Below are 27,318 nucleotides of genomic sequence, written 5' to 3'. Positions count from 1 at the left end.
CAAATGTTAAACAACGTTCCAGTGTGTAACAGATGATGTTCAGTTGTATGTGCATGCTGTTTCCACACTGTTTTATTTTTGCCATTGGGTTCGAATTTTGATATTCAGAATAGTGGAGGACATCGCTTTTTCCATGGACACCTTACAAGTAGTTGTAAAAGAGCAGTGAAGGTAGGTGATGATAGTAAATGAGAAGTGTTTGGGTTGGTTATTGGAGGAGACAGATTTAAGATAAACTAGCTAGACAAAAGATGTGTTTTTTAACGCAATGAATTATGGCTCTACTGGATAGAGGAAATATTTTTGTAATTTTTTAAAAAAAAGTTACCTTATATTTGATATTCAAGCAAAGAATTTTCAATTTTCTCTAGTAGGGTTGATAATTGGCTCCTTTAGGGATGTGTTGCTATGGTGGTGATCCTGTGCTTCAGTGGAACAGTTTTTCCAGATTGCTTATTGTGAAACCTGTCTCCTTGTTTGCTCATTGAGGGTAAGTTGACCATGTTGATCAGCTGGGGTGATTGCTGGTGTTCCAGTGGACACATGGGTAATTGCTCAGCCCAGTCTGCATCTGGAAGCTGGGTCTTTGGTTTAGAGGTATGATTCTTGCTTTGGGATTTCCACTGATGGGAGAGGTTCTTGGTTCAAATCCTGGATACGTTACCATTTGCGATTGCATTCTCTGATGTGAAACCTGTACAGCAGAGGTCAAAAGAATCACTCCTAAACATCAGCATTTGGTGAAATGTGGTCCAGTTTAGCTGAATGTTCCATAGAAATTGTAATTTTTTTTATGATTTGAATGTCGTAATGCTTAAAATTCAAGGAATATTGTCATTTTGTGTTGTGTTTGCACTGGTTATTATATTTGGGTGCACAAGGCACAATTCTAAGATTTACAGATGAGACAAAACTTGAAGTACCATGAACTGAGAGAATAGGAATGGACTTCTAAGGGCATAGGACAGGCTGGTAGAATGGGCAGACACATGCTAGATCAAATTTAATGCAAAGGATTGTGAAGTGATACATTTTGATGAGAACAAAAAGCAGTCATACAAGCTCAAGGATACAAATCTGAAGGGATTACAGGAACAGGGACACCTGAGGGTCTGTGCGCACACATCATTTTGAAGGTGGCAGTATGTTTGAGAAAGTGGTTAAAAAAGCATACAGAATCATGAGTTGAGAGACATTGAATACAATAGGAGCAGAAGTTACAATTGACCTTTATAAACAATGGTTCAACCTTGTCTTGTATATTGTGTACAATTCTGAGCACGGCACTTGAACAAGAATGTGAAGACTTTAGAAAGGGTCCAGAAGAGATTTACTAGAATGGTTTGATGAATGAGGGTTATGGAGAAGCAGAGGTTATATTTCTTCCCTGGAGAAAGTTGAGATGATATTTGACAGAGCAGCTAAAAATCATGAGGGACCAAGACAGACTAAATAGAGAGAAACTGTTCACTCTGATGGAGGCATTGAATACCAGGGGTCACTGATTTAAGATGATTCTATGAATTTATTACTGGATGATTTTACTAATATGAATCTCGCACAAGTACTAAGGAATGCATTAAAATTAGAGCAAAATATGGTGGATGCTGGAAATCAAAAACAGGAAATACTGAAAAAATTCAGCAAATCTGGCAGCATCTGTGGATGAGTTTGCCCTGAAGAAGTAATGCAGACTCAAGTCAACTGTTTCCATTCTGCACAAATGCTGCCAGATTTGCTGAGTTTTTTTTAGCATTTCATCCACAAATGCTGGCAGACCTGAGTTTTCCAGCATTTTTAAGAACCAAGTACAGCATAGAAACAGGCTCTTTGGCCCTCCCAGCCCATACTGATCATGACCTAACCAAACTAAAAGCTATCTCCCTATTCCTATTCATGTTCCCATCCAGATGCCTCTTAAATATCATTAAAGCGCCTGCTTCCACCACTGCCTCTGGCAGCGCATTTCAGGCACCCACTACTCCCTGCATGAAAAACTTTCCCTGCACATCTCCTTTAAATGTTCCCCTTCTTACCTTGAACCTGTGCTACCTTGTAATTGATACTTCCATCCTGTCTGTATGCCTCATAATTTTGTAGACTTCTATCAGGTCTCCTCTCTGTCTCTGAAAACGATCCTAGTTTATTCAATCTCTCATAGTCAATGTCCTTGAGACCAGGCAATATCCTGGTGAACCTGCTTTACAGAACCTTTCCGTTTTTGTTAAGGAAAGCACTGCCCGAAAGAATAGTGGATGCATATTCAACAATAATTTGCAAAAGAACATTACATTTATACTTGAATATGAAAATTGTTGTACGTTATAGGAAAAGAGCAAAGAGACGGGATTAACTGAATAGCTCTTTTGCTGTATGATTCTGTGACAGTCGGTTGGTTGGGGATAGAGAGCCAGGTTCTGATTTTTGAGCTGGGTATGAAACAAAGGTAGTCAGTAGGTGAAACTGAAGTACGAAGTCCTGAAAAATACAAATTTGCATTCAGTTGCTTTCACTACAGAATTGTCTTACTGCAATGCAATATTACCATTAGTAGTAATGGGCATTTTTAACAAAAATCTTTGTAATTGCACTATCCTAGAAGAGCCAGGCACCATGGTAACATATTTAAGCTGCCTTTAAATATTGTCTCACTGGTAGAAAAATCCATTTTTACCATGTTTTTCAGAAACAATAGTGGGCACCTTAAATTGTATTTAATGTTAATATGATTCCTATCCATTCTTCTGACATTTTATTTAGAGTTGAACTGTTTCATTATTTTATATCCAGGATGTGATTCATATAGGAGTTGAAGATTGATTTAATTTTGACCACCACCTCCCACCATATGTGGTTAAATTTGATGTAATCATAATACACTGGAGAAAGGCCAATGCTTCACATTTAGATGTAATTTTTTTTGTGACCATTTGTGTACATTGAGCACAGTATTAAACGTTGCCTGTTTTTAGGGCAGGAGCACTTTTCTGTTGTTTGGCAGAAAAATAATTTGTTTCCCCGGCTCTGCGTATTAACACAATTGATTGCCTTCCTTGTGTGTTCTTAACCATTTTGTAAATAATGCTTCTCAGCTGCAGTTATTGTTGCATTTGTTAAAAGCAGTTGTTGCCTCATTTTTCCATCTCCTAAATATGCGCCTAATGCTGTCTTGCCATGTAGATTTCCTGCTGTGTTTCCCTTGCTTTGATGAAATATTGATCAGATAACTCTTGCAAGCTTGCTTGTCTTAATTTATGCTGCAGGGACAACAGTGTTTGTCGATTCAGTTTGTTTGCCTCATTGATTATTGCTTCACAATGGTTGGACACATTTCCTACAACTTTATCCTTGGCTATTTGTGCACTACTTGTTTGCTCATTGTCCCCGCATTCTACAATTGTTCATATTAAATTTAATCTGCCATTGTTTCATACTGGCACAACGCCTCAAGTCCAGCTATCCAAAGGCCAGATGTGTCAGAAACCAGATTTGTTTTTAAACAGGCCATGCGAGAACTTCAGATGAGTGATAAACCTAACTGGCTTGTTCAGGGAGTTTCTGCATTGGCGCAGTGATGTGCCGAGTAGTTATTTGCTTCACATGCCTGGTGTTTTGAGTGACATAGCGATCCCTGAACCTACCCAACCCAGCTCTGAAAACTTGAGGCAGTTGTATCCATGTGGCTTTGTGCACCTGTTCTTTCCTGCACTGCAAATGATCAGATCAATCCTTGTCCCCACAGTACTTTACAGTTGTTTAATTTGATTTTCACATGTCCCCTTTTCACTGAACTTAGGGGATTTCATTTCTCGTTCCGAAATCCAGCATAGACTCAGTCCCGAGATTGCTGGTTGTGAGACACTGCCTGTGTGACTCTCTGCATTTTCGATGCTGTCTTCTGGGGTTCAGTTACTGCCATGAACTTGAGATTGGCCAATATGCATTGAGCTTTTGAACCCAACTTGGCATCACAGAAATTAAAATGCAAGAGTCCAAATAATGACATGTATATATGTATTTGCTATCTAACTGTTCTTAACAAGCACCCACTGAAAAACAGAAAAGCTTGAAAGATTCACCAGGTTGGCCAGTATCTGGTATGAGAGAAGCCAAATTAACATTTCAGATTGATGACCTTTCCTCAGCTGTTTTTACCCTTCAGTTTCTTTTGATTCCCTTCTATGGTAACGGTACTGAAGGTAAGGCCAAAAGTACTGATCCCAGGTTTTGGATCATTATGCTGTGAAGTAAAGCTGAGAAATCTGTGGGTGGTGTTGAAAAAATATGTTTTGTTGAAGCCTTTTGTCTTGCACTTATCAGGACAATCACAAGAATACCAATGTCATGGAGAAATAATTGGTCAAGGCATGGCCTGAGTGAAGGATAGCCTTTCACTCGTTCATTCCCTAGGGCAATGCTGTGACCAGTCACAGTCCAGCTGCCTAGTTCAAATTTTCAAACCGTGTTTGACAGTTATCTGTCAGTGACCATTAACCAGTGACTTCTCCATGGCATGCTTCTACCCATTAGAGTATGCTTGCCAACCAATCAGTACTCTCTTCACATAAAATGTAAGGCGGTTGTTTTCCTTGACATTTGTATTCTTGTGATTGTCCTGATGAATGCAAGACAAAAAGCTTTGGCAAAATGTCATTTTTCAGCAATACTCAAGTTTTGTACTTCAAACCAACTCAATCTTGGTTTCAGTTTTTAAAATTCTCATCCTTATTGTCAAGTCCCTCCCTAGCTATGTAATCTTCCCCAACCTTCTGAGATAAACACTTCTCACCTTTTGATCATTCCAGGTTTACATGGTTCAGTATTTGCAACTATTTGTTCAACTGCCAAGCCCCTAAGTTCTGGAATTCTGTCCCTTAGCCTGTCTGCCTTCCTGGTTCTTGTTCCTTTTCTAAGATGCTCATTAAAACTGGCCTTTTTGACTAGTCTTTCCTAATATGTCCTTATGTATTCATTGTCAAACTTTGTCTGATAATGCTCCCATGCAATGCCATATGTCATCCCAACACATTAAAGAAGTTATATAAATACAGTTCCTGTTATTTTAATGTGAAGATAATTGGCCATTTGGCTGACAAATTGGGTAAATCAGAACACAAAGTCTTGAGTTGCAGAAATGTTATAATTTGAAAGGTTAAATGTTATGGTTTTGCTTATTATCTTAGGATCTAGTTTTTATAAAAGCCAAGCTTCAGCGATGATCAGCTATTAATTTAAATTTAATTCTGCATTTAGTTAATTACCATGTCATACAAGCTAAGTCTAAACCTTAAAATGGATGTTGTACAGCTCATAGTACAGCCTGATATTTACAATGAGCTGTCTTAGCTGGTCAGCTACACTTATAAATTTTTCAACCCAGTTTAATTAAACCTCATTCTGTGAGAAACTGCTTTCCACGGTGGCCCAAGTGCAAGGCATCATCCATCGACTTGGCCCAACATGCACACTATTTTATGGTATATTACTGATTATTTGTGAAGCATGATTTTTGAACAAAAAGCAGACAGGAAGTTGGGGTGGGGGGGTGGTATTGGGATGGTGGTCATGTTGGAAAGGCATGAGAGGGGAGAGGAAGAGGGAATATTTGATCATTGTGTCAGTTGGTAAAGTGCTTTCTTCTTCATCCTGACCTTTACTGGGTGGCACGCTAGCACAGTGGTTAGCACTGTTGCTTCACAGCGCCAGTGAACCCAGGTTTAATTCCTGGCTTGGGTCACTGTCTGTGTGGAGTTTGCACATTCGCCCTATGTCTGTGTGGGTTTCCTCCCATATTCTGAAAGATATGCTGGTTAGGTGCGTTGTCCCAAACATGCGCTGGAGCGACTAGGGGAATTTTACAGTAGCTTCATTGCAGTGTTAATGTAAGCCTTACTTGTGACTAACAAATAAACTTTAAAATAAACAAACTTTAACTTTGCTGTGAAGAAATTAGAACCTCACAGAGACACATACAAAATTAATCTTTGCATTTATTTCACTATTCTGTCTAGAATGGGCAAAATTAAATACTTAAAGTCCATTTACCCAAATAAAACTGAGCACCAAAATACTTTTTGTAGTGAGCAGCCCATTAAATTAAATCGATGAACCTTTTAAAACTTCTTGCACAGCCATCATGTGCAGTTACTTAAGGGGCCAACTTGTATGCAGTCTGCACCGGGAAGTTTGGGTTGCTCATTGGCTACGCAGTTTAAAGAGAGCTTCAGTTTGCTCTTTGATATAGTGCTGTTGAAGGCACTTCTGAAGGCCATCAGCTGTGGGGAAATACAGTTTTGTTGGAAGTAATTTGAAATCATGAAGCTTTTAGTCTGCAATGAAATTGAGCAACTCCTGGGTAAAGAAATTTCTATTTAAAAATAGTTGCAGCTGAGAATTGACATTCTTCTAAGAGTTGAAAAGGGGAAGCGTTTGAATCGATCAGTTTAATATCTGGGACATTGTGCTGCAGCAGCTGGTCTATTCACAGCAATTTTATTTTATTAATTTTGGTTGTTTTTTTTATGCCATTCAAAGTAGCACTGCATAAAATTCTGAGCACCCTGCCAAACACACTCAGCTTGTACGTATAGATATAAACCATGATTAGTATTTTTGAGTTGTTGCCTTTGCTCTAGTTGCTCTATTCCATGAATGCGACTTTCTTGGATATACACAAGTCCTTCTGATTAATATTAAGAGGCATTGCCTAATTTGGTACAATTTTATTCTCTGTAAAACATGCACTTTCAACTAGGTTGAAACTTCCCAAATTCATTTCATGTAGGACCCTAAATGGACCAGCAACTGAGACTTTCATCCCAGTAGTCTGAAGTGAATTTGATCCAAGATACCAGAAGTAATGGTAATTTGTTCAAGTCCCAATCCAGACACAACACAATTTTATACGTTTCTGCCTTTTTAAAATAAATTGCTTTAATTAAAAACTGGCTTTTAGGGATGAAATTGGCCTTGGATAACAGAGAATCAGCAGGACTGGGAGTAAAATGGTTTAGTTGTTAGTGCCCTTTTCATATTATGGCCCGACACCAAGCTCACTTCCTGAGTTTCAAATATAACTGGTTGATTTAATTTGCATAATGATGTTGCTGTTAGTTCTCTTGCCTCTTTTCTGCAAACAATATATGGCCTCGTTTCTCGTTTATTTTAGATTGAAGATAATGTTACTTTAACATTTTGATTTTCCTTTCTATAGGTTTGCTGCAAAACTTTAAACAGAAAAAGTCTCACTTTTTCTCAATTTTAAACATGGATAATGTGTAAAACAGGCCACCAGTCATAGTTTTTGTTATTTTATTTCTTATATTGGTGTTCACACTTCAACATACTGGCATTTAGCCCCCAGGAAATAATATAATGGAATGAAGTTGCTGCATACAAATTAAACCAACTTAACCACAGCAGAATTAATAGAAGAACATTCCATGTCTATTTCTCTTTTGTAGTAGCACAATAACATTTGATAGAATTACAGTTAAACTACAATGTCCCAATGCAGAGCTTTCTGGCTTGAACACTAATACCAACACAAAATGACCATAGACTGGAGAGAGCAATTAAATCTAAAATAATCAACTGAAGTAAGTACTGTAACTCTACAGCTATCCTAATATTCCAATGTTTTAACTGATCACATGAAAGGCCACTGTTTAATTACCACACTTTTGACAGTCATCCATTATTCTTATTACTGAAGCCCGTGGATAATTTCTCAACATCTGTGCTGGATGGTGTAGCGTCTTTTGAAGTGAAAGGATTTTCCGTTATGGTGTTCACCTGGGAATCTTCTCTGGTTCCACTTTCTGCATTGAGAGCAACATTGCAGGGCATATCTAAGCGATCTTCAAGAGCGGTTTCCATCACGTTCTTCTTCCAAGCTTCCATTCTTGCCTGATCAGAGCTCATGCCAAAGCCTTCAGGGTGTTCTCGTCTCTTGCAACACCAAATGTGGAGGCAGCCATATAATAGTACACCAGCAATGATGAGGAGAAGTATGCTGCTTGTCAACCATATTCCCAAAGCTAGGTCTTTCTTCCTGCTGGTAACCGCGGCAGCATTTGGGGGAGATGTGCTAAAGACTGTACATTGTTCATTAGTAGGGTTGACTGGCTGGCAGGTGATGCACAAGATGTACATGGTCAGTGGAGTCAGCTTCTCAATGGTCAACCAATTCTGAGTGGTGGGCACTTTTTCCTCTTTCTGAAAATTTTTCCGTGGGTATCCAGACAGTAGTGTGTTCCAGTTGGGATGATACATGATGCTGTAAAAATTATCAGCACAGTGAGCAGGAGAGGACCATGTCACAATTGCAGATGTGGACGATATGTTTTGTATGGCAATCTCCATCATATAATTTAATTACAATGATGTTTTTAAAAAATATATTTGTCTGAGGACAGAATATCTGCAGCCTTTAAATTCTTGTAATGATGAGAGAGCTATTTTAAATTATATTACTGTGCACGCACAGGAGAAGATCATGTGAGGCATGTAGAAGTACCTACGAAAACGTGATCACTGTTGTACTCGTCTGTTGCATTCAGAACATTCTGTAAATGAAAAGAAACCATGACTGTAAGAAATCTGTTCTTCATGCTGAGTGTTAAATGCAACAAGCAGACCAGCACAGCATATTGAGCTTTTGATTAGTACTCTTCAGAGCACATTTCTGAAGTTAGTTATAGAACTGATTCTTGAAAGTATAATTAAATAGGAAGCCTCTCTATCATTATGTTTGAGAAATAAGCTCAAATAGTTCTCTGAAGCCTCACTCAAATCTGGATTGGCTCATTTTAAAATGCGTAGCAGTGGCAAAAGATGATTTCCTTTTATGTTTTAGCTAACAAATGCAGCATGGTAAATTATAAATTGGACTTAATGAAAAAGGAATAACCAGCAGCATGTTTTGTTTTGACTCCTTGATTAGTTCAAAAGAAATATATAGTACCTAAATGGCGCCTCTTGCAGAGTCAGGACATCCAGAGCACTTTACAGCCATTGAAGTACTTTTGAAGTGTAGTTTATGTTGTAATTTTAAGTGTTGTGGCAAACTCCTCCAACAAGCAGTGTGGTACTGACCTGTAATTTGCTTAAGATACATATTGGACTATGGGATTAAAATTGTCTCTCAAATTTAATTGAGTTTTTTTGAAGGGGTAACCAGAAGATAGGTGAGGGCAGTGCAGTTGATGATGTCTACGTGGACTTTAGCAAGGCCTTTGACAAGGTATTGCATGATAGGTTGTTGCATAAGGTTAAATCTCATGGGATCCAGGGTGAGGTATCTAAATGGATACAAAATTGGCTTCTTGGCAGAAGCCGAGGGTGGTTGTAGAGAGTTGTTTTTCAAACTGGAGGCCTGTGATCTCTGGGTGTGCCTCAGGGATCAGTGCTGGGCCCACTGTAATTTGTCACTTATTAATGATTTGGGTGAGAATATAGAGGGCATGGTTAGTAAGTTTGCAGATGACACCAAGATTGGTGGCATAGTGGACAGTGAAGAAAGTTATCTGTGGTTGCAACGGGATCTTGATCAATTGGGCCAGTGGGCTGATGAAAGGCAGATGGAGTTTAATTTAGATAAATGTGAGGTGATGCATTTTGGTAGATTGAACCAAGGCAGGACTTACTCAGTTAATGGTAGGGCATCGGGGAGAATTACAGAACAAAGAGATCTAGGGGTACAAGTTCATAGCTCCTTGAAATTGAGTCACAGGTGGACACAGTGGTGAAGAAGGCATTCAGCGTGCTTGGTTTCATCTGTCAGAACATTGAATACGGGAGTTGGGACGTCTGTTGAAGTTGGACAAGACATTGGTAAGGCCACACTTGGAATACTGTGTGCAATTCTTGTCACACTATTATAGAAAAGATAATATTCAACTAGAAAGAGTGCAGAAAAGATTTACTAGGATGCTACCGGGACTTGATGGATTGATTTATAAGGAGAGGTTGAATAGACTGGGACTTTTTTTCTCTTGAGCATAGGAGGCTGAGGGATGACCTTATAGAAGTGTGTAAAATGAGAGGCATAGACAAGGTAGATGGTCAATATCTTTTCCCAAAGGTAGGGAAGTCTAAAACTAGAGGACATAGGCATAAGGTGAGAAGGGAGAGATACAAAAGTGTCCAGAGGGGCAATTTTTTCAGAGGATGGTGAGTGACTGGAACAAGCTGCCAGAAATAGTAGTAGAGATGGGTGCAATTTTATCTTTTAAAAAGCATTTAGATAGTTACATGGGTATGATGGGTATGGAGGGATATGGGCCAAGTACGGGCAATTGGGATTAGTTTAGGTGTTTTTTAAAAAAAAAAATGGCATGGACAAGTTGGGCCGAAGGGCCTGTTTCCATGCTGTAAACCTCTGTGACTCTAAGGATACATATTAATGAGGGCACCAGGAATACCTTTGCTACTCTTCAGAGTGGTGCCACAGATCTTTTTACACCCACACTGAGAAGGCAGACAGGTATCTTTAAGGACTCAGCCAAAAGACAGCATCTCTCAAAGGTATACCACTCCCTCAGTGGATGGCTCCAAGCCAGGCTAGCCACATGGATTCCCGCCGACGATGGCAAGGTCTGTAAGACATAACAAGCTACAAGATGAAGACATGTAAAATTGCCAGCACCACTACACCCACGCACCCACCAATGAGCTCAATGCATTTGACCCATTTAGAGGGAGAGGTCAGCGAGAACATGTCCTCCATCCTGGAAGCCTCAGATGAACCTGTATCCGTGGTCACCATTGCAGACATCAGAGCCGCCTTTTTGAGGGTCAGAAAGAGAGTGGCCCAGATGGGGTACCCAGACGAACACTCAGACTCTATGGAACAGTTTGCAGGGGTATTCGCAGGCATCTTCAACCTCTTTACAACAATCCGAATTCCCTATCTACTTCAAGAAGACAACAATCATCCCAATACCAAAGAAAAGCCAGGCAGCAGTCCTTAATGACTAGTATTAGTGGCTCTGACATCCATCATTATGAAGTGCTTTGAAAGACTAGTCATGGCATGAATCAATTCCAGCCTCTCAGACTACCTGGATCCACTACAGTTTGCCTCCCACTTGCAACAAAGAACAACCCGACACGGGAAACGGGCCCTTCGGCCCAACGAGCCCACGCTACCATTTTAAAGCATTTTCCTACACCTACCTTGCCCCGTATGTATGTGAATTGTACCCCTACTGTAGCCAGATTCAGGGGAGAATGGTTATGGACGAAAAGGGATTGGTTATGGACGAAAAGGGATTGGTATAGGCTAGTGGGTCATTGTTTTTGTAACTGGTCGGCGCAACATCGTGGGCCGAAGGGCCTGTTCTGCGCTGTAATGTTCTATGTTCTATGTTCTATGTTCTAAGAGCACATCTTTGGAGTGTGGGAGGAAACCGGAGGAAACCCACACAACAACAGGGAGGATGCGCAAACTCCCACAGACACTGGCCCAAATCCATGTATCTGCACAGCTAGCAGTGATAGTCACTGAGCTGTTGTGGTGCCCGTCTGCTGGTCCAGATTTAAGCACACACATCGACACGAAGTACTAGGCCACTCTTGAAACATCCAAGAGCAGCCCATGCATGACCCACCGTGTGCATGCCCCTCGTTTGACAACAAGTTGGACCGACACCTGTGGATTAAAGAGTCAAAACATTAACGTATACTGTTACGTTTCCAGTATCGACCCGAGGCTCTGTCCCTTTTTAAAACCGTCTTCTATAACCCTCCATCCCTGTTTCACTCGTGCCAATCTAAGTAAACCTTAAGTCCAGAGTGCCTGCCTCCACCACCTTAGTTGGTAGCGCATTCCATACCCCCACGACCCTCTGTGTGAAAAACCTTCCTCTAGTATCAAAATTGTACTTCTCCCCCCTCACCCTTAGATCGTGACCTCTCGTGATAGTTGTCCCCAATCTAGGGAAAAGCCTGCCGCTGTTGACTCTATCGATACCCTTCATTATTTTATACATCTCTATCAGATCCCCCCTTAATCTCCGTCTTTCTAAGGAAAAGAGCCCCTGTTTTCCCAATCTTTCCTCATAGCCCAGTCCTTCCATACCAGGCAGCATCCTGGTAAACCTCCTCTGCACTCTCTCCAGGGTCTCCACGTCCTTCCGGTAGTAAGGTGACCAGAAGTGGACGCAGTACTCCAAATGCGGCCTAACCAACGTTCTGTACAACTGAAGCATTAGACGACAGCTCCTATACTCTATACCCCTTCCTATAAAGGCTAGCATTCCGTAAGCTTTCTTTGCAACCTTCTCCACCTGTGTTGCCACCTTCAGAGACTTGTGCACTTGCACTCCCAGGTCCCTCTGCATTTCTATACTCTTAATTGGTCTACCTTTTATCATGTAACTCCTCCCTGCATTATTCCTTCCAAAATGCATCACCTTGCACTTGTCAGGATTAAATGCCATCTGCCATCTATCTGCCCGGCATACCAACCCATCTATATCCTGCTGTGTCACCTGACAATCTTCCTCAGTATCCACCAATCCTGCCATCTTGGTGTCATCCGCAAACTTGCTGATCACACCACGTACACCCTCTTCCAAGTCGTTTATATACATTACGAAAAGAAGAGGTCCCAGTACTGAGCCCTGTGGCACACCACTGGTGACAGACCTCCAGCTGGAAAAGGACCCTTCCACTTCTACTCTCTGCCTCCTATTGCCTAGCCAGTTTTCAATCCATCTAGCTATCTGTCCTTGTATCCCACGTGCATTAACTTTTTCTACCAGCCTACCGTGAGGGACTTTGTCAAACGTCTTACTGAAATCCATATAGATGACATCAACGGCTTGCCCATCGTCAGTCGTTTTTGTCACCACTTCAAAAAATTCTACCAGATTCGTAAGCCAAGACCTCCCCTGAATAAAGCCATGTTGCGTATCCCTAATCAGATCGCAACGCTCCAAATGCTTATACATCCTATTCCTAAGAATTTTTTCCAACAATTTTCCTACCATCGATGTCAAACTCACTGGCCTGTAATTACCAGGGTTATCCCTACTGCCCTTTTTAAACAGCGGTACCACATTAGCTACCCTCCAGTCCTCTGGGACCTCACCTGTGTCCAAAGAAGAGACAAAGATTTGCGTCAGAGGCCCAGCAATTTCATCTTTCACCACCCTAAGCAGCCTGGGATAAATACCATCAGGCCCCGGAGCTTTCTCCGTTTTTATGATACCTAAAAACCCTAACACTTCATCGTAATGGATATTCCCCTCAAATGACCTACAGCTCCCTCCAAGACATTACAAGACAACAAACCCCTCTCCGTGAATACCGACACAAAGTATTCATTCAGGATCTCCCCCATTCCCTCGGACTCGATGCATAGCTCCCCTCCTTTGTCCCTAAGAGGACCAATCTTCCCTCTAACCGCTCTCTTGTTGCTAATATAAGAGTAAAACGCCTTTGGATTATCCTTAATCCTATCAGCCAAAGCCATTTCATGCCCCCTTTTTGCCCTTCTAACTCCCCTTTTAAGCTCCCTCCTACACTCTCTATATTCCTCCAGCGCACTCTCCGTTCCCAATTGTTTCAACCTAATATATGCCGCCCTCCTCTTCCTGACCAAGTCCTCAATATCCCCTGTGATCCATGGCTCTCTAATCCTGCCTTTCCCATCCTTCCTCTTTACCGGCACATGCCTTTCCTGCAACATTATCAGTTTTCCCTTGAAAGCCTCCCACTTGCCAACTGTGGACTTGCCCGCTAACAACCCCTCCCAACAGGTCCACAGCAGACGCCAACTCCCTGGCCGTGCACTCAATCCTGGAATACCTAGATAACAAAGACACCTATATCAGACTCCTATTTATTAACTACAGCTCAGCCTTCAACACCATTATTACTACAAAACTCATCTCCAAACTCTGTGGTCTGGGGCTTGGCTCCTCTCTCTAACTGGATCCTGAACTCCCTAACCCACAGATTGCAATTGGTAAGGATAGGAAACAACACCACCTCCATGATCATCCCTGGTGCCCCTCAAGGCTGTGTCCTCAACTCCTGCTATACTCTTATACACCATGACCCTTTGGCCAAATCCCCCTCCAATTCAATTTTTAAGTTTGCTAATGACACTACCATAGTGGGACAGATCTCAAACAGTGATGAGACGGAGTACAGGTAAGAGAGAATCTAGTAACTGCTGTAATGAAAATCATCTCTTCCTCAATGTAAACAAAGGAGATAATCATTGACTTCAGGAAGCATTGTGGAGAACATGCCCCTGCCCACATCAATGGGGACAAAGTAGAAATGTTCGAGAGTTTCAGGTATCCAGATCACCACCAACCTGTTCTGGCCCCTCCATGCCAGTGCTATAGTTAAGAGAGCCCACCAACGTCTCTACTTTCTCGAGACTAAGGAAATTTGGCATGTCCGCTACAACTCTCACCAACTGTTACAGGTGCACCCTAGAAAACATTCTTTCTAGTTGTATCACAGTTTGGAATGGTTCCTGCGCTGTCCAAGACTGCAAGAAAATACAAAGGGTCGTGAATGAAGCCCAGTCCATCACTCAAACCAGCCCCCACCCATTGACACTGTCTACACTTCCTGCTGCCTTGGAAAAGCAGCCAGCATAATCAAGGATCTCACCCAACCCAGATATACTCTCTTCCACCTTCTTCCATCAGGAAAAATATACTACAGTCTGAGATCACATACAACTGACACAAGAACAGCTGCTTCCCTGCTGTCATCAGACTTCTGAATGGATCTACCTTGCATTAAGTTGATCTTTCTCTACACTCTAGCTATGACTGTAACACTACATTCTGCACACCCTCTTTTCCTTCTCCATGCACGATATGCTTTGTATAGCGTGCAAGAAACAATACTTTTTACTGTATTCTAATATATGTGACAATAAATCAAATCATCCCATTTTCACTGGCATGTACAAGAGCAATAGGTCTTGCACTGAATATTCACATAACAAAGGTCCTCTACTTCCCATACAGGACAGCAACCCCCACCCTCTCCCATTATCAAAATCCACAATGAGATTTAGGACAATGTGGACCACTTTCCATATCTAGGAAGCCTGCTGTCAACAAGAGCAAACAGTGATTCTGAGGTTCAGCACCACCTTCAATGTGCCAGCACAGCCTTCAGTCGTCTGAGGAAAAGTGTTTGAAGACCTGGATCACCAACCCAGCATCAAGTTCATGGCTTTCAGAGCAATAGAGATACCTGCCCTCCTATTCGGCTCTGTATTTGCTATAGGCACTTAATGATATGTACCACTACTATTGCCTCCAAGATCCTGCAGATCCAATGGCAGAATAGGTGCATCAACATCAGTGTTCTTGCTCAAGCCAACGTCCCCAGCATCGAAGCATTGACCACGTTCGATCAGCTCCACTAGGTAGGCCATATCACCCACATGCCTGACACGAGTTTCCTGAAACAAATGCTCTATTTGGAGCTTCGACACAGCGATTGAGCTGCAGGTGGGTTGAGGAAATGCTTCAAAGATGTCCTCAAAGCCTCCTTGAAAAGCTGCAATGCTCCATTGACACCTGCGAATCCCTGGCCCAAGACGGCCCGAAGTAGAGGAAATTCACCTGGGAGGGAGGTGAATAGGTCACCAGTGGAGAGCCCCAGGGATCTGTTCTAGGACCCTTGCTGTTTGTCATTTTCATAAATGACCTAGATGAGGAAGTGGAGGGATAGGTTAGTAAGTTCGCCGATACGAAGGTTGGTGGTGTTGTGGATAGTCTGGAGGGATGTCGGAAGTTGCAGCGTGACATCGGTAGAATGCAAGACTGGGCGGAGAAGTGGCAGATGGACTTCAACGTGGATAAATGTGTAGTGGTCCATTTTGGCAGGAGCAGTGGGATGCAGGAGTACAATATCAAGGGTAGGAGTCTTAGCAGTGTTGAAGAGCAGAAGGACCTTGGGGTCCAGGTCCATAGGACTCTTAAATCGGCCTCGCAGGTGGAGGATGTGGTCAAGAAGGCATATGGTGTACTGGCCTTCATTAATCGAGGGATTGAGTTTAGGAATCAGGAGGTAATGCTGCAACATTATAGGACCCTTGTCAGACCCCACTTGGAGTACTATGCGCAGTTCTGGTTGCCTCAATACAGGAAGGATGTGGAAGCTATTGAGAGGGTGCAGAGGAGATTTACAAAGATGTTGCCTGGATTGGGAGGCATGCCTTGGGTTGAGGGAGCTAGGTCTCTTCTCCCTGGAGAAACGAAGGTTGAGAGGCGACTTGATGGAGGTTTATAAAATGTTGAGAGGAATAGATAGGGTGGATTCTCAGAGGCTATTTCCCAGGGCTGAAATGGTCGCTACGAGAGGACACAGGTTTAAGGTGCTGGGAAGCAAGTACGGAGGAGATGTTAGGGGTAAGTTTTTCACTGAGGGTGGTGAGTGAGTGGAATCAGCTGCTGTCGGTGGTGGTAGAGGCGAACTCGCTGGGGTCTTTTAAAACACTTCTGGATGAGTATATGGGATCTAATGGCATTGAAAGTTACAGATAGTTCTATGGCTTGGTAGGTATAGATGTGATCGGCGCAACTTGCAGGCCGAAGGGCCTGTTTGTGCTGTAGTGTTCTATGTTCTACGAATATTTTGGCGTTTTCATCCCTAAGAGCAAGATGAAGTCAAGCGTTGAAAAGGAAAGGAAGCGTGTGGCAACCCTGGCACCCCACCTACTCAGTCTGCCCCATCTGTGACGGAGACTGTAGGGCAGTCAGAGATTGAAGAAGATCAAAAATAAGTTACGTCTGGCAGATCAGTACGACATTTCGCTATCTGGGATAAACATGTGTTTTTGCCGTGATAATAAAGCTTGCATATTGCAAAGCCAATTCAGCTACCTCTCTTTAGCAGTTCACTTTCTGGAAACCAAGCGCATGTACAGAACCAGCCAAATACTGAAGCCAATCTTTCAGGAACAAAAAAGACCTGCAAAGGCCTTTATTAGGTTTAAAAAGTTCCCATGAGTGTGTAAACCAAGTTTGTCCAGAATCACAATGTGCAGTAGTTCGACAATCGACTTGATAACCATACGCCGGCTATGTGAAAAGTATGGGGAGTAGGATATACCTCTCTCCCTTGCATTCCTAGATCTCGCGAAACCATTCCACGCTATCAACAGGCCAGGATTGTTCAAGGCTGGTCTGGAGATGATTGTCCTCCAACAAAAGTGACTGCAACCATCTGTCTTTGACATTCAATGGCATTACAATTGCTGAATCCCCACTATCAAATTCCTGGGGGTTACCATAGACTAGAAACTGAACTGAACCAACCATATAAACACTGGCTGCAAGAGCCAATCAGAGTTTGGGAATTCAACAGACAGAAACTCATCTAACTCAGCCTGTCTGCCATTTACAAGTGAGGAATGTGATGGAAAACTCTCCACTTGACTGGATGGGTGCAATTCCATTAACACTCATTAAGCCCAACACCATGCAGGACAAAGCAGCCTGCTTAATTGGAACCCTATCCACTGCCTCCAACATCCACTCCCCCCACCACCAATGCACAGTGGCAGCAGTGTGTACTATCTTGTAGATGCATTGCAGCAACTCAAGGTTCTTTTGATAGCACCTTCCAAACCTGTGATCTCTAGCACCTAGAACGAGAACGGCAACAGGTGAATGGGAATACCATCACGTGCAAGTTCCCCTCTCCCTACTGTACACCAGCTTGACTTGAAACTATATCATCATCCTTCATTGTCACTGGGTCAAATTTCTGGAACCCCTTCTCTAACAGCATAATGGGTATACTTGTATCACATGGACTGTGGCAGTTCAAGACTCACCACCACCTTCCCAAAGGCAATTGGAAATCAGCAAAAAATGCTAGCCCTATCAAATAAAGTGGTTTGAGAAAATTGACAGTCCACCAAAGTTCCTTGTCCTCATGCACTTGTTTCATGACAACATGCGTTATACGGAATAGTTTAATGATGACACTCTGGACAATTTCAGTATGAAGAATGGAATGAAACAGGGCTGTCTCTTCACCCCCACTTTTTTTACATGTTTTTTCCTCTCCATGCTCCTAACTGTTGCCTTCTGCAGATATAGAAAGCGTTTACCTGCATCCTCGGTTTTTCAGCAAGTACTATCTGTCTGGGTTGAAAGTGAAGACAAAAATAGAGTTCTCTTGATCAGAGAACTCTATATGCTAACTATACTGTGCTAATAGCCCACGTGGAAACCCACCCACAAAGACTCATGGATTGTCGCTGCAAGCCTATAACTTATTCTCCCCTACTATAAATGTCAGTAAACCATGGTTATGGAACAGTGTCACTTTGCCACTCTGACTCTCACTAAACAACACATGCTGGAAGTGGTTAGCAAATACTGCTACGTTGAGACCAGAGTGATAAAGAACCTGGCTCTTGATGCAGAACTCGATGCACACATAAGGAAGGGGGCACCACCTTTGGCAGGTTCACAAAATATACACGGAGACACAATGAGCTAATTGTTCAGATGAAGATGCTGGTTAATGAGGTCTGTGTCACAACCCATCTTGTATTACTGTGAAGCTTGGACAATTTATAGCTATCAAAAAAGAAATCGCAACAATTTTCGTTTTGTCTGTGATGCTTGCTCAACAACCTATGGAAGGACAAAAGCACAAATTCCAGTTCCGTCAAAACAAACCTCCCAAGTATGTTAGCACTGATCAAGTAGAGGTCTCTTCACTGGCTCGGGTGTATTCACAGGAATGTCTGTACAGCGAAGTAGCTGGACCCAGAAGGCCAGTAAGATGACAAGTGCTTTGCTTCAGACATCCTTGCAAGCATGATATGAAGGCTCCAAACATCTATTTTTAAGACTAGTAAACACTAGCCAACAACAGAGGGAAATGGTGACATTATCTGTGGGCTGGCATGCACCAACATGATGATTAGTTTGCCATCAAGGAGCAATGTCAAAAATCAGCACCCTACAGAACAGATAACCACTTCGTGTGCAGTACTTGCAGCAGAATCTGCCCCTGTCAGATTGGCTTTTCAGCCACCAACAAAAGTGCACTATCCCCTTCCCAATGGATTTGCTGCGTGCTTGTTTTCCTGCATAGACTGAAAGATTCCTAATAATGGTTGCAAAGCAGCACCATCCAGTGGCAACATTTGAGTAGTGTGACAGAAAAATAACTTCGAGGTGATAGCATTGGTGATATTACTACTTGATTTTTTTTCACCATTTTATAAAGAGTGGTCCACACCACCATTGTTGATCCTTTATGTATCGAATATACAGAGTACCCTTGAACCCTACTTGAATATGCTTTCTGTAGGCAAAAATGTGTTAAAAATTGAATGCAGCCAACTCCTTCACCTCTCCTTCATGCCATTTCAGCACCCAATTGTATTTATTGCATTCAGGTGTTTACAAATGAGTAATCCTGTCTAGGTTGAGACAAAAATTTTATAAATGATTTGGACTTTATGTATTTTTAACCTCTAATATACACGAGAAGTTTTGTTTTAGCTGTAGAAGACATATTTTAAGAACATAATTCTCATTCTTGGCTTTAACATGTAGAAAATTGGTGTCTGGCATTTCCTGATCAATTTAGTGTAGCCTACACAATGCGATGGAAAGGACTCTGCATTCATTTTAGGATTGTATTTATCCTATTGATTTCTACTGAAACATTGGAACACTTGGCTTAATATACCTACTATTATATAATTATTGTAATATATTTAATGTCCAAAGATGTAAGGAAATAAATATGACTTGCAGTTTGACAAAATATTGTCCTCCATATTGCACTCATGAACCTTGGAGGTAAACTATTCGTTTGAATTGAATTTTGGCTAATGGATGGAAAAGGAACATTTTTATAACAAACAGTGTGTCACACAGGTATGTTCTTGGGCCTCAGTTATTTACAATCTTCATCAATGAGTTTGATGTCGGGACTGATTGTAATGTATCCACGTTTGCTACTGATCACAAAGTTAGGTGAAAAACAGAAGTTGAAAAGGAATATAGACATGTTAAGTGAATGAGCAACAAGGTGGCAATTAGAGTATTGTGGGAAAATGTGAAGGTGCCACTTCATTAGGAAGAATGTAAAAATAGATACTTTTGCAAGTCAAGACCTTGATAAAAGGTGTGCAGAAGAATTTGGTTACCCCTTGCACATAAATTACAGACTTAACATGCACATATAAGCAAACAATTAGGAAGGCAAATTACATGTTAGCTTTTATTGCAAGGATGTTGAAGTTTAAGATGAAGGAAATCTTGCCGTGATTATCGGGCTTTGATGAGATCACATTCACAGCAAGGTGTACAGTTTTGGTCTCCTTGTCTAAGGAAGGATTTACTTTCCCTGGAGGGTTTGCAGCAGATTGATTCCTGAAAGATTGGTTGTCCTATAAGGAATGGACTCCTGTTTAAAGAGGAGATGGATCTCATTGAAATCAATAAGGTTCTAAGGGTGGTCGACAGAATAGAGATTGTTTCCCTAGGTTGGAGAGTCTAGACATAGTGCAGCATCTCAAGGATAAGAGGACAGGTACTTTGAATTGAGATGAGAAATATCTACATGTGAAGAGTTGTGAATCTTTGAAATTCTCTTGAGTTGTAGTACTCAGTTGATGTATTTGCTCAAGGCTGAGATTGTTGAATTTTTGGGCACTAAGAATGAATATATATGGAGCTAGGTTGAGGAAGTGAGGTTGAGGTGCAAGTCCTGTCATGATCTGATTGAATGGTGGAGCAGGCTCAAGGGGCCAGCATGTCTGCTGTGAGTCCAGAGGAGCATTCTTGCTCCTCCAGATCCTCTCCTTTTAAAAAAAAAACAACTGTTTTGACATCTTGTCAGGTTCACATCTTGCTGCCTTCACCTGAATAGCAAAGACTTATCTGCTCGGTTTACATTTTAAATTAGATAGTAATTAACTAATTTGATCCTGATCTCTCTGTCTAACGAAAGCCGTCATCAACTTCAGGCAGGTGTCCTTGCTGTCTGCTCAGAACATAAGAACATAAGAAATAGGAGCAGGAGTAGGCCATCTGGCCCTTCGAGTCTGCCCCGCCATTCATTAAGATCATGGCTGATCTGTCGTGGCTCAGTTCCACATTCCCGCCCTCTCCCCATAACCCTTAATCCCCTCTCTTATCAAAAACCCATCAACCCGCGTCTTAAAAATATTTAGCGAGGTAGCCTCCACCACTTCAACGGGCAGAGAATTCCAGAGATTCACCACCCTTTGAGTGAAGAAGTTCTTCCTCAACTCTGTTCTAAATCGCCCCCCCTTTATCTTGAGGCTGTGCCCCCTAGTCCTACTATCCTTTCTGAGCGGGAAGAGTCTCTCCACCTCTATCCTATCCACCCCATTCATCATCTTATACGTCTCAATGAGATCTCCCCTCATTCTTCTAAACTCTAACGAGTACAAGCCTAGTTTATTCAGCCTCTTCTCATAGCTCAACCCCCTCAACTCCGGCATCAGCCTAGTAAACCTCCTCTGCACTCCCTCCAAGGCCAAAATATCCTTGCGTAAGTACGGCGCCCAAAACTGCACACAGTACTCCAGCTGCGGCCTCACCAATGCCCTATACAGCCGCAGCAAGACCTTCCTACTTTTATATTCAATCCCCCTTGCTATGAAGGCCAGCATCCCATTTGCCTTCCTGACCACCTGCTGCACCTGCAGGCTGGGTTTTTGCGACTCATGCACAAGGACCCCAAGGTCCCTCTGCACCGTCGCCTGCTACAGTTTTTCTCCACGTAAGTAATAATCCTTCCTACCATTATTCCTACCAAAGTGGACCACCTCGCACTTGCCAACATTAAATTCCATTTGCCATTTCCTGGCCCATTCGCCCAGCCTATCTAGATCCTTCTGCAGACTCTCCACACCCTCCGCGCAAAGAGCAAGGTTATAATAGAAGAGGGTGGGTTCAGCCCTGATCAGAGGATAAATCAGCCAGGCAATTATAACTACTCATCTGCCCGTTTTGAGTCTCAGCTGTTGGGGTTAAAGTGGCCTTTGTGTTTGTTATTTGACTTCAAAACCAAGTGTTATGGTTTTTTAACAGCTTTGCTTGAATAATGAATTTGCACAATAAGTATTAGTTCAGTACGCAAGTAGCCCTGATGGAAGGCGATGTAGTTTTGATCTTGAAACATGTACAGTGGCAAATTTTAAAGCCCAAAATCATCATTGATATTTTCGTCTTAAATACTTGGACTTTGAGAAGCCTAACATCCAGTTCACTATCGTGTTCAGTTCTTTCGGTTTACCAAATGTTGGAAACTTGGAATGTTCCTGAGGATTATTTCATCTGTCAAGCAAACATTTAACTTAATGGCCTACTGTCAGGAGCCTGAGTCCTTAGATTTAAGAATATAATTCAGCTAAGTCCCTTTCCTTCTATTATATTCCAATCAACAAAAATTCTGCCTTTTGTAATACACTATTTCAGCCTGTCACTCAAGGTGTAGGAGTTGAAGCAGAATCTATTATAAGCATGGTCTTTGTTTTTTTTAAGGGTGGGAATTGTTCACGAATATTTATTTAATCAGAAGCACATAGTTCTATAGAACATTAATTGCAAATATTTTGTCCGAGAGACAGTACTATGGTAGCTTTAAATGCATCAATTTCAAAGCAGATTTTCAGGATTCATTGAGTAAGCCTTATATATTTGTAAATAATTAAAATATAGCAAGCAGTACAAGCTTCAGCTAAATGCATTGATCTGACTGCATTTTTATCAACATGCTGTTTTAATTGCCATAGTTTTTAGCATTTTTAAAATTCTGTTGCTCTTCATTGGCTTAGAAATGAGCTCTGTCGCTAAGGAGAAAATGCATTACCGCGTGCGTATATTGCAGGTAATGCTTTTTGTTTGGTCATTTATACACTTTGAGAACCTTTCCCCACAAATTTAAAGGATAAACGATATTGTACAGAGAAGATAAATATAAAACTCACCCCCTGCTGTGAAGCGAAGCTTGCAGTTAATGGTTTTCTCGCAGAAATGTCTAAAGACAGCTTTTCACTGTCTCGTTTTTGTTAGTTGATTTTCTTTGTCGGTTGTATTTGCCAATCGTCTTCTCACAGCTCACAAAATAATGTGAGGTCTTGCTGCCTTTCTCCTGGCTTTTTCACTCCAACAGGATGTTCGCAATACTTCATTCTTTTGTTTTTATTACACTATTAACATTAACAGCACTGTGCATGTTCAAGTGATTCTGCAGCAATCCTCATGAGAAACTGATTTATACTATCTACTTCGCTGCTGCTTTCTTACATGGAGAAGAAAAGAGAGTGCTCGGTTGTGCAATTCTGTGCTGCTGTGTTCACTCGGGTTTGGTTGCTTCAGGCGTATGGTCAGAATGAAGTGTGATATATGACTCTGATATTTGAGAGTACAGACCAGGGATTAATTTGATCATAAAACACTCAGGTACTAGGTTAAAGGTGGATGTGTTTCTGTAAATTAATATAATATCCCCATCAGCCTTGTGGGGATTCATATATAAAATTAGTTTATATACTGGTGTTGTTTGTTAACCACCCATATTAACTCCTTTTGTTGAAAATTGATAAAAATCTAAGGTAGAGTAGATTTTTAAAGATACATGGTTCATTGTTTCCCATATGGGATCTCTATATTAATAGTGAAAATTGCAAGTGCTATTCCTTTAGATTTTTTGGAGGGAGTTTGTAAGTTAGCACATGAAAAGACTGAGGAACAAGTCAAAAGAGCTGTGTTCCACTTTCGTCATGGTGGTCCTGATTAACGTTTAAATGGAAATGCATGGCTTTGGACACAAAAATTGGTATCTGATTTTCACAAATTATTTGGGCTGTTTTTGCATGTGCTTTGTTGCAGAGTGGTTCAATGTGTACTCCTCTGTGACAGTTTCCCTTTCAAACTCCTCTCATATGGCTTAGCTTAATTACCTAGAGACTAAAGATTAAATAAGCTTGTCATTGGATGAAATGGAAATTAACCAAGTAACAAGTTTTAAAGAGGTATGCCCTTCGTGTTGGCAAGCTGAATGTGATTGCCATGTGTTTTCATATTGGATTAATTTAATGCTTGTGAGAATTCGAGGGAGCACAACGAAGATTTACCAGACTGATTCCGGGGATGGTAGGATTGATGTATAAGGGGAGATTGACTAGGTTAGGATTGCTATCGCTGGAGTTCAGACGAATGAGGGGGGATCTCATAGAGACTTAAAAAATTCTAACAGGACTAGACAGGATAGATGCAGGAAGGATGTTCCTGATGGTGGGGGAGTCCAGAACCACAGTTGAGGATTTGGGGTAGACTATTTAGCACAGAGATGAGGAGACATTTCTTCACCCATAGACTGGTGAGCCTGTGGAGTCATTATGCAGGAAGTAGTCGATGCCAAAGCATTGAACGTATTCAAGAGGCGGCTAGATACTTGGGGCAAATGGGATCAAAGGTTATGAGGAGAAAGCAGGATTAGGCTATTGAGTTGGATGATCAGCCAAGATCGTGTTGAATGGCGGAGCAGGCTCGAAGGGCCAAATGATCTCCTCCTGTTGCTATCTTCTATTCTGTATGTATTTCCACAAGTTATTTTTAAATTTTATTTTGGATGCAAGTTTTGAATTTTAGATGCATTGTATTTAAAAAAAAAACTGACCCAGTGTACGCTACACATAAGAGACCATTCACAGCACTAAAACCTAGCACGTTCCCACAGTGTGTAGAGAGTGAATTCTAGTACTTGCTGTGCAAATTTTAATATAAAACACATCACCCCTGCATGGCTTCTGAAGCTAACTTCCACATTGTTACAGTATCACTTTTGTATTTATAAAGCACCTTTAACAATATAAAAAGGCCCATGGAGCGTCACAGAGCATCATGAAACAAAATATGACACTGAGTCACAAAGGTGACAAGCTAAAGCCTGGTCAAAGAGGAGTGTCTTAAATCCAGCAATTCCTGTTCAATACATCTCCACCTCACTTGCCTCCTTTGAGGCCTGGACAGCTGTATGTGTGGCCCACAATGAACAATTAAAATCAGGGATGCACAATAGGCCATACATTAAAAAATGTAGATATGTTGGATAGTTTTGGTGCTAGAGGAGATTAGGGATAGAGAGGGTTTGACCATGGAGGTATTAGAAAAGAAGAATGTGTCTGTGATGTGCCCATGCCCATGGTTACTTCATATTGTGCTGGCTGGTTAATTCAGTGTTGCCATCTGAAATGCATCAGCTACCCTGCTTGCCTGAAATTTCCATTACTTCCTGCTCATATTGCATCAGAACTTTTACATTGATCACTCCTCTTCTGGTCTTGGCCCTTTCCTTACACTGACAGTCTCCTCCTGCATGACAAAATGGAGACTTAGTGGCTTGCCAAGAGACACCCAACTCCCTTGTCTCCATGCCACATAGTGGCAACACATTCTAACTGCTACTCAATTGCCTTATCACCTATAAGTCACATGGTCTGGCTTATTTTACCATGTGGTTCTGATGGCCACAGATTTTCAGCCTACCCTTTCTTCCTACTTTTGCGGAAGAGCACTCTTGCTGTTCCCATGTGGTCTGGAGGAGAAGTTCCAGGGAGACATTGCTGAACTGTGGGGCTGCTCTTTGTCTATATCTATACATTACCAAGATGATGATTTGGCAGATATGGGCAAGTGATGGGGACCATCACTTGCCCATATCTGTGCCTGAAAACTGTCAAGGGGGATGGAGGATATAGAATTATCGAAACCTTGCAGTGCAGAAGAGGCTATTCGGCCCATTGAGTCTGCACCAACTCTGACAGATTTTAGCAGGCTCTCTGCCCTGCCCTATCCCCATAACCCCACACATTTGTCATTAGCTAATCCATCTAACCCACACACTTTGGGACACTAAGGGGCAATTTAGCATGACCGATTCACCTAACCTCCAAATCTTTGGATTGTGGGAGGAAACCCATGCAGACATCCAAGTCTGAAATTGACCTTGGGTTACTAGTGCTGTGAGGCAGCAATGCTAACCACAGTGCCACCCACTGATTGGAGTAAAAACTGCAGGGGAAGGATCTTGCTGAAAACTTGCTTTCAGTTCTCCCTAAAGAGACTGGATGTGTGCAAAGGCAGGCCTGTTATAACCTATTCTAGTAACGTATTAGATAGACAACGTTGGCCGAGTTGCAAAAGTATGTACCGCGTACCTGGTGGATGGTATTCTCACGTGATGATGTCATCCACGTCATGATGAAGATGAACATCTCGCCAGGGCCATCCCCACACCCCCTCTTCTTGCCTTCAGACAACCACGCAACCTCAAACAGACCATTGTTCACAGCAAACTACCCAGCCTTCAGGAGAACAGAGACCACAATACCACACAACCCTGCCACAGCAACCTCTGCAAGACATGCCAGATCATCAACATGGATGACGTCATCACACGTGAGAACACCATCCACCAGGTACACGGTACATACTCTTGCAACTCGGCCAACGTTGTCCACCTAATACGTTGCAAGAAAGGATGTCCCAAAGCATGGTGCGTTGGGGAGACCATACAGACACTACGACAATGGATGAATGAACATCGCTCGACAATCACCAGGCAAGACTGTTCCCTTCCTGTTGGCAAACACTTCAGTGGTCACAGGCATTCGGCCTCTGACCTTCGGGTGAGCATTCTCCAAGGTGGCCTTCACGACACACGACAGCGCAGAGTCGCTGAGCAGAGACTGATGGCCAAGTTCCACACAGGTGAGGACAGTCTCAACAGGGATCTTGGGTTCATGCCGCACTATCTGTAACCCCCGTAACTTGCCTGGGTTTGTAAAACCTCACTCACTGTACTGTGTAAAGACAATACACATCTCTCTAACCTGTGCTCAGTGCTCCTTCCACTCACATTGTTAGCCTCTTTAAGACTTGAATAGCAGGTTAGGTGTAAAGATTCGCATTCTAATCAGTAATCTGTAAACTGTCTGTGCTTTGTATGCTCTGTCTGAGGCCAGAACACTTCATTCACCTGACGAAGAGGGGAACCTCGAAAGCTTGAGTTTACTATCAAATAAACTGGTTGGACTTAAACCTGGTGTTGTCAGACTTCTTACTGTGTTTACCCCAGTCCAACCCTGGCATCTCCACATCATAACCTATTCTAACCAGGAATTAAGTCAGCTGATGGCAAAGGTGAACATTACCTATTCACCCTCACAGTGTAGTCTGCATTGTAATTATGTGCATTGTGACTCTGATATGTGATTGGAAGTAGCCTCCATTTCTGGTCCCACCATCAGGAGCCAGC

The 27,318-nt window shown here is 42.0% G+C and overlaps 2 protein-coding genes across 3 annotated transcripts in view; one reads left to right on the top strand and one right to left on the bottom strand.

Moving 5' to 3' along the window:
* The window catches only part of cyfip1 (cytoplasmic FMR1 interacting protein 1), a 206,499-nt gene that overhangs the window by 139,509 nt on the left and 39,672 nt on the right, over positions 1-27,318 (top strand). The gene's annotated exons all lie outside the window — the stretch shown is intronic.
* On the bottom strand, positions 3,089-8,364 carry fndc9 (fibronectin type III domain containing 9). The gene is made up of 2 exons (XM_080198012.1): positions 7,710-8,364; positions 3,089-3,246 (listed from the first exon to the last, which is right to left on the bottom strand). Exons 1-2 carry the CDS (start codon positions 8,362-8,364, stop codon positions 3,089-3,091), a joined length of 813 nt encoding a protein of 270 aa, XP_080054138.1.

The sequence above is a fragment of the Carcharhinus amblyrhynchos genome, chromosome 10 (assembly GCF_965287045.1).
Source record: "Carcharhinus amblyrhynchos chromosome 10, sCarAmb.v2.hapA, whole genome shotgun sequence".
Taxonomy (NCBI): Eukaryota; Metazoa; Chordata; class Chondrichthyes; order Carcharhiniformes; family Carcharhinidae; genus Carcharhinus; species Carcharhinus amblyrhynchos.
The sequence above is the reverse complement of the archived record's forward strand: the minus strand, read 5'-3'. Positions and strand labels throughout refer to the sequence as shown.

What these genes read in the sequence shown, in the direction of transcription:
- fndc9 (XM_080198012.1), bottom strand. Translation starts at nt 8,364, where the DNA reads ATGGAGATTGCCATACAAAACATATCGTCCACATCTGCAATTGTGACA. An exon ending in GAAATTATCCACGGGCTTCA is followed by an intron (nt 3,247 to 7,709) that starts GTAATAAGAATA and finishes GCATAAATTAAG; the next exon opens with ACAAGCAAGCTTGCAAGAGT.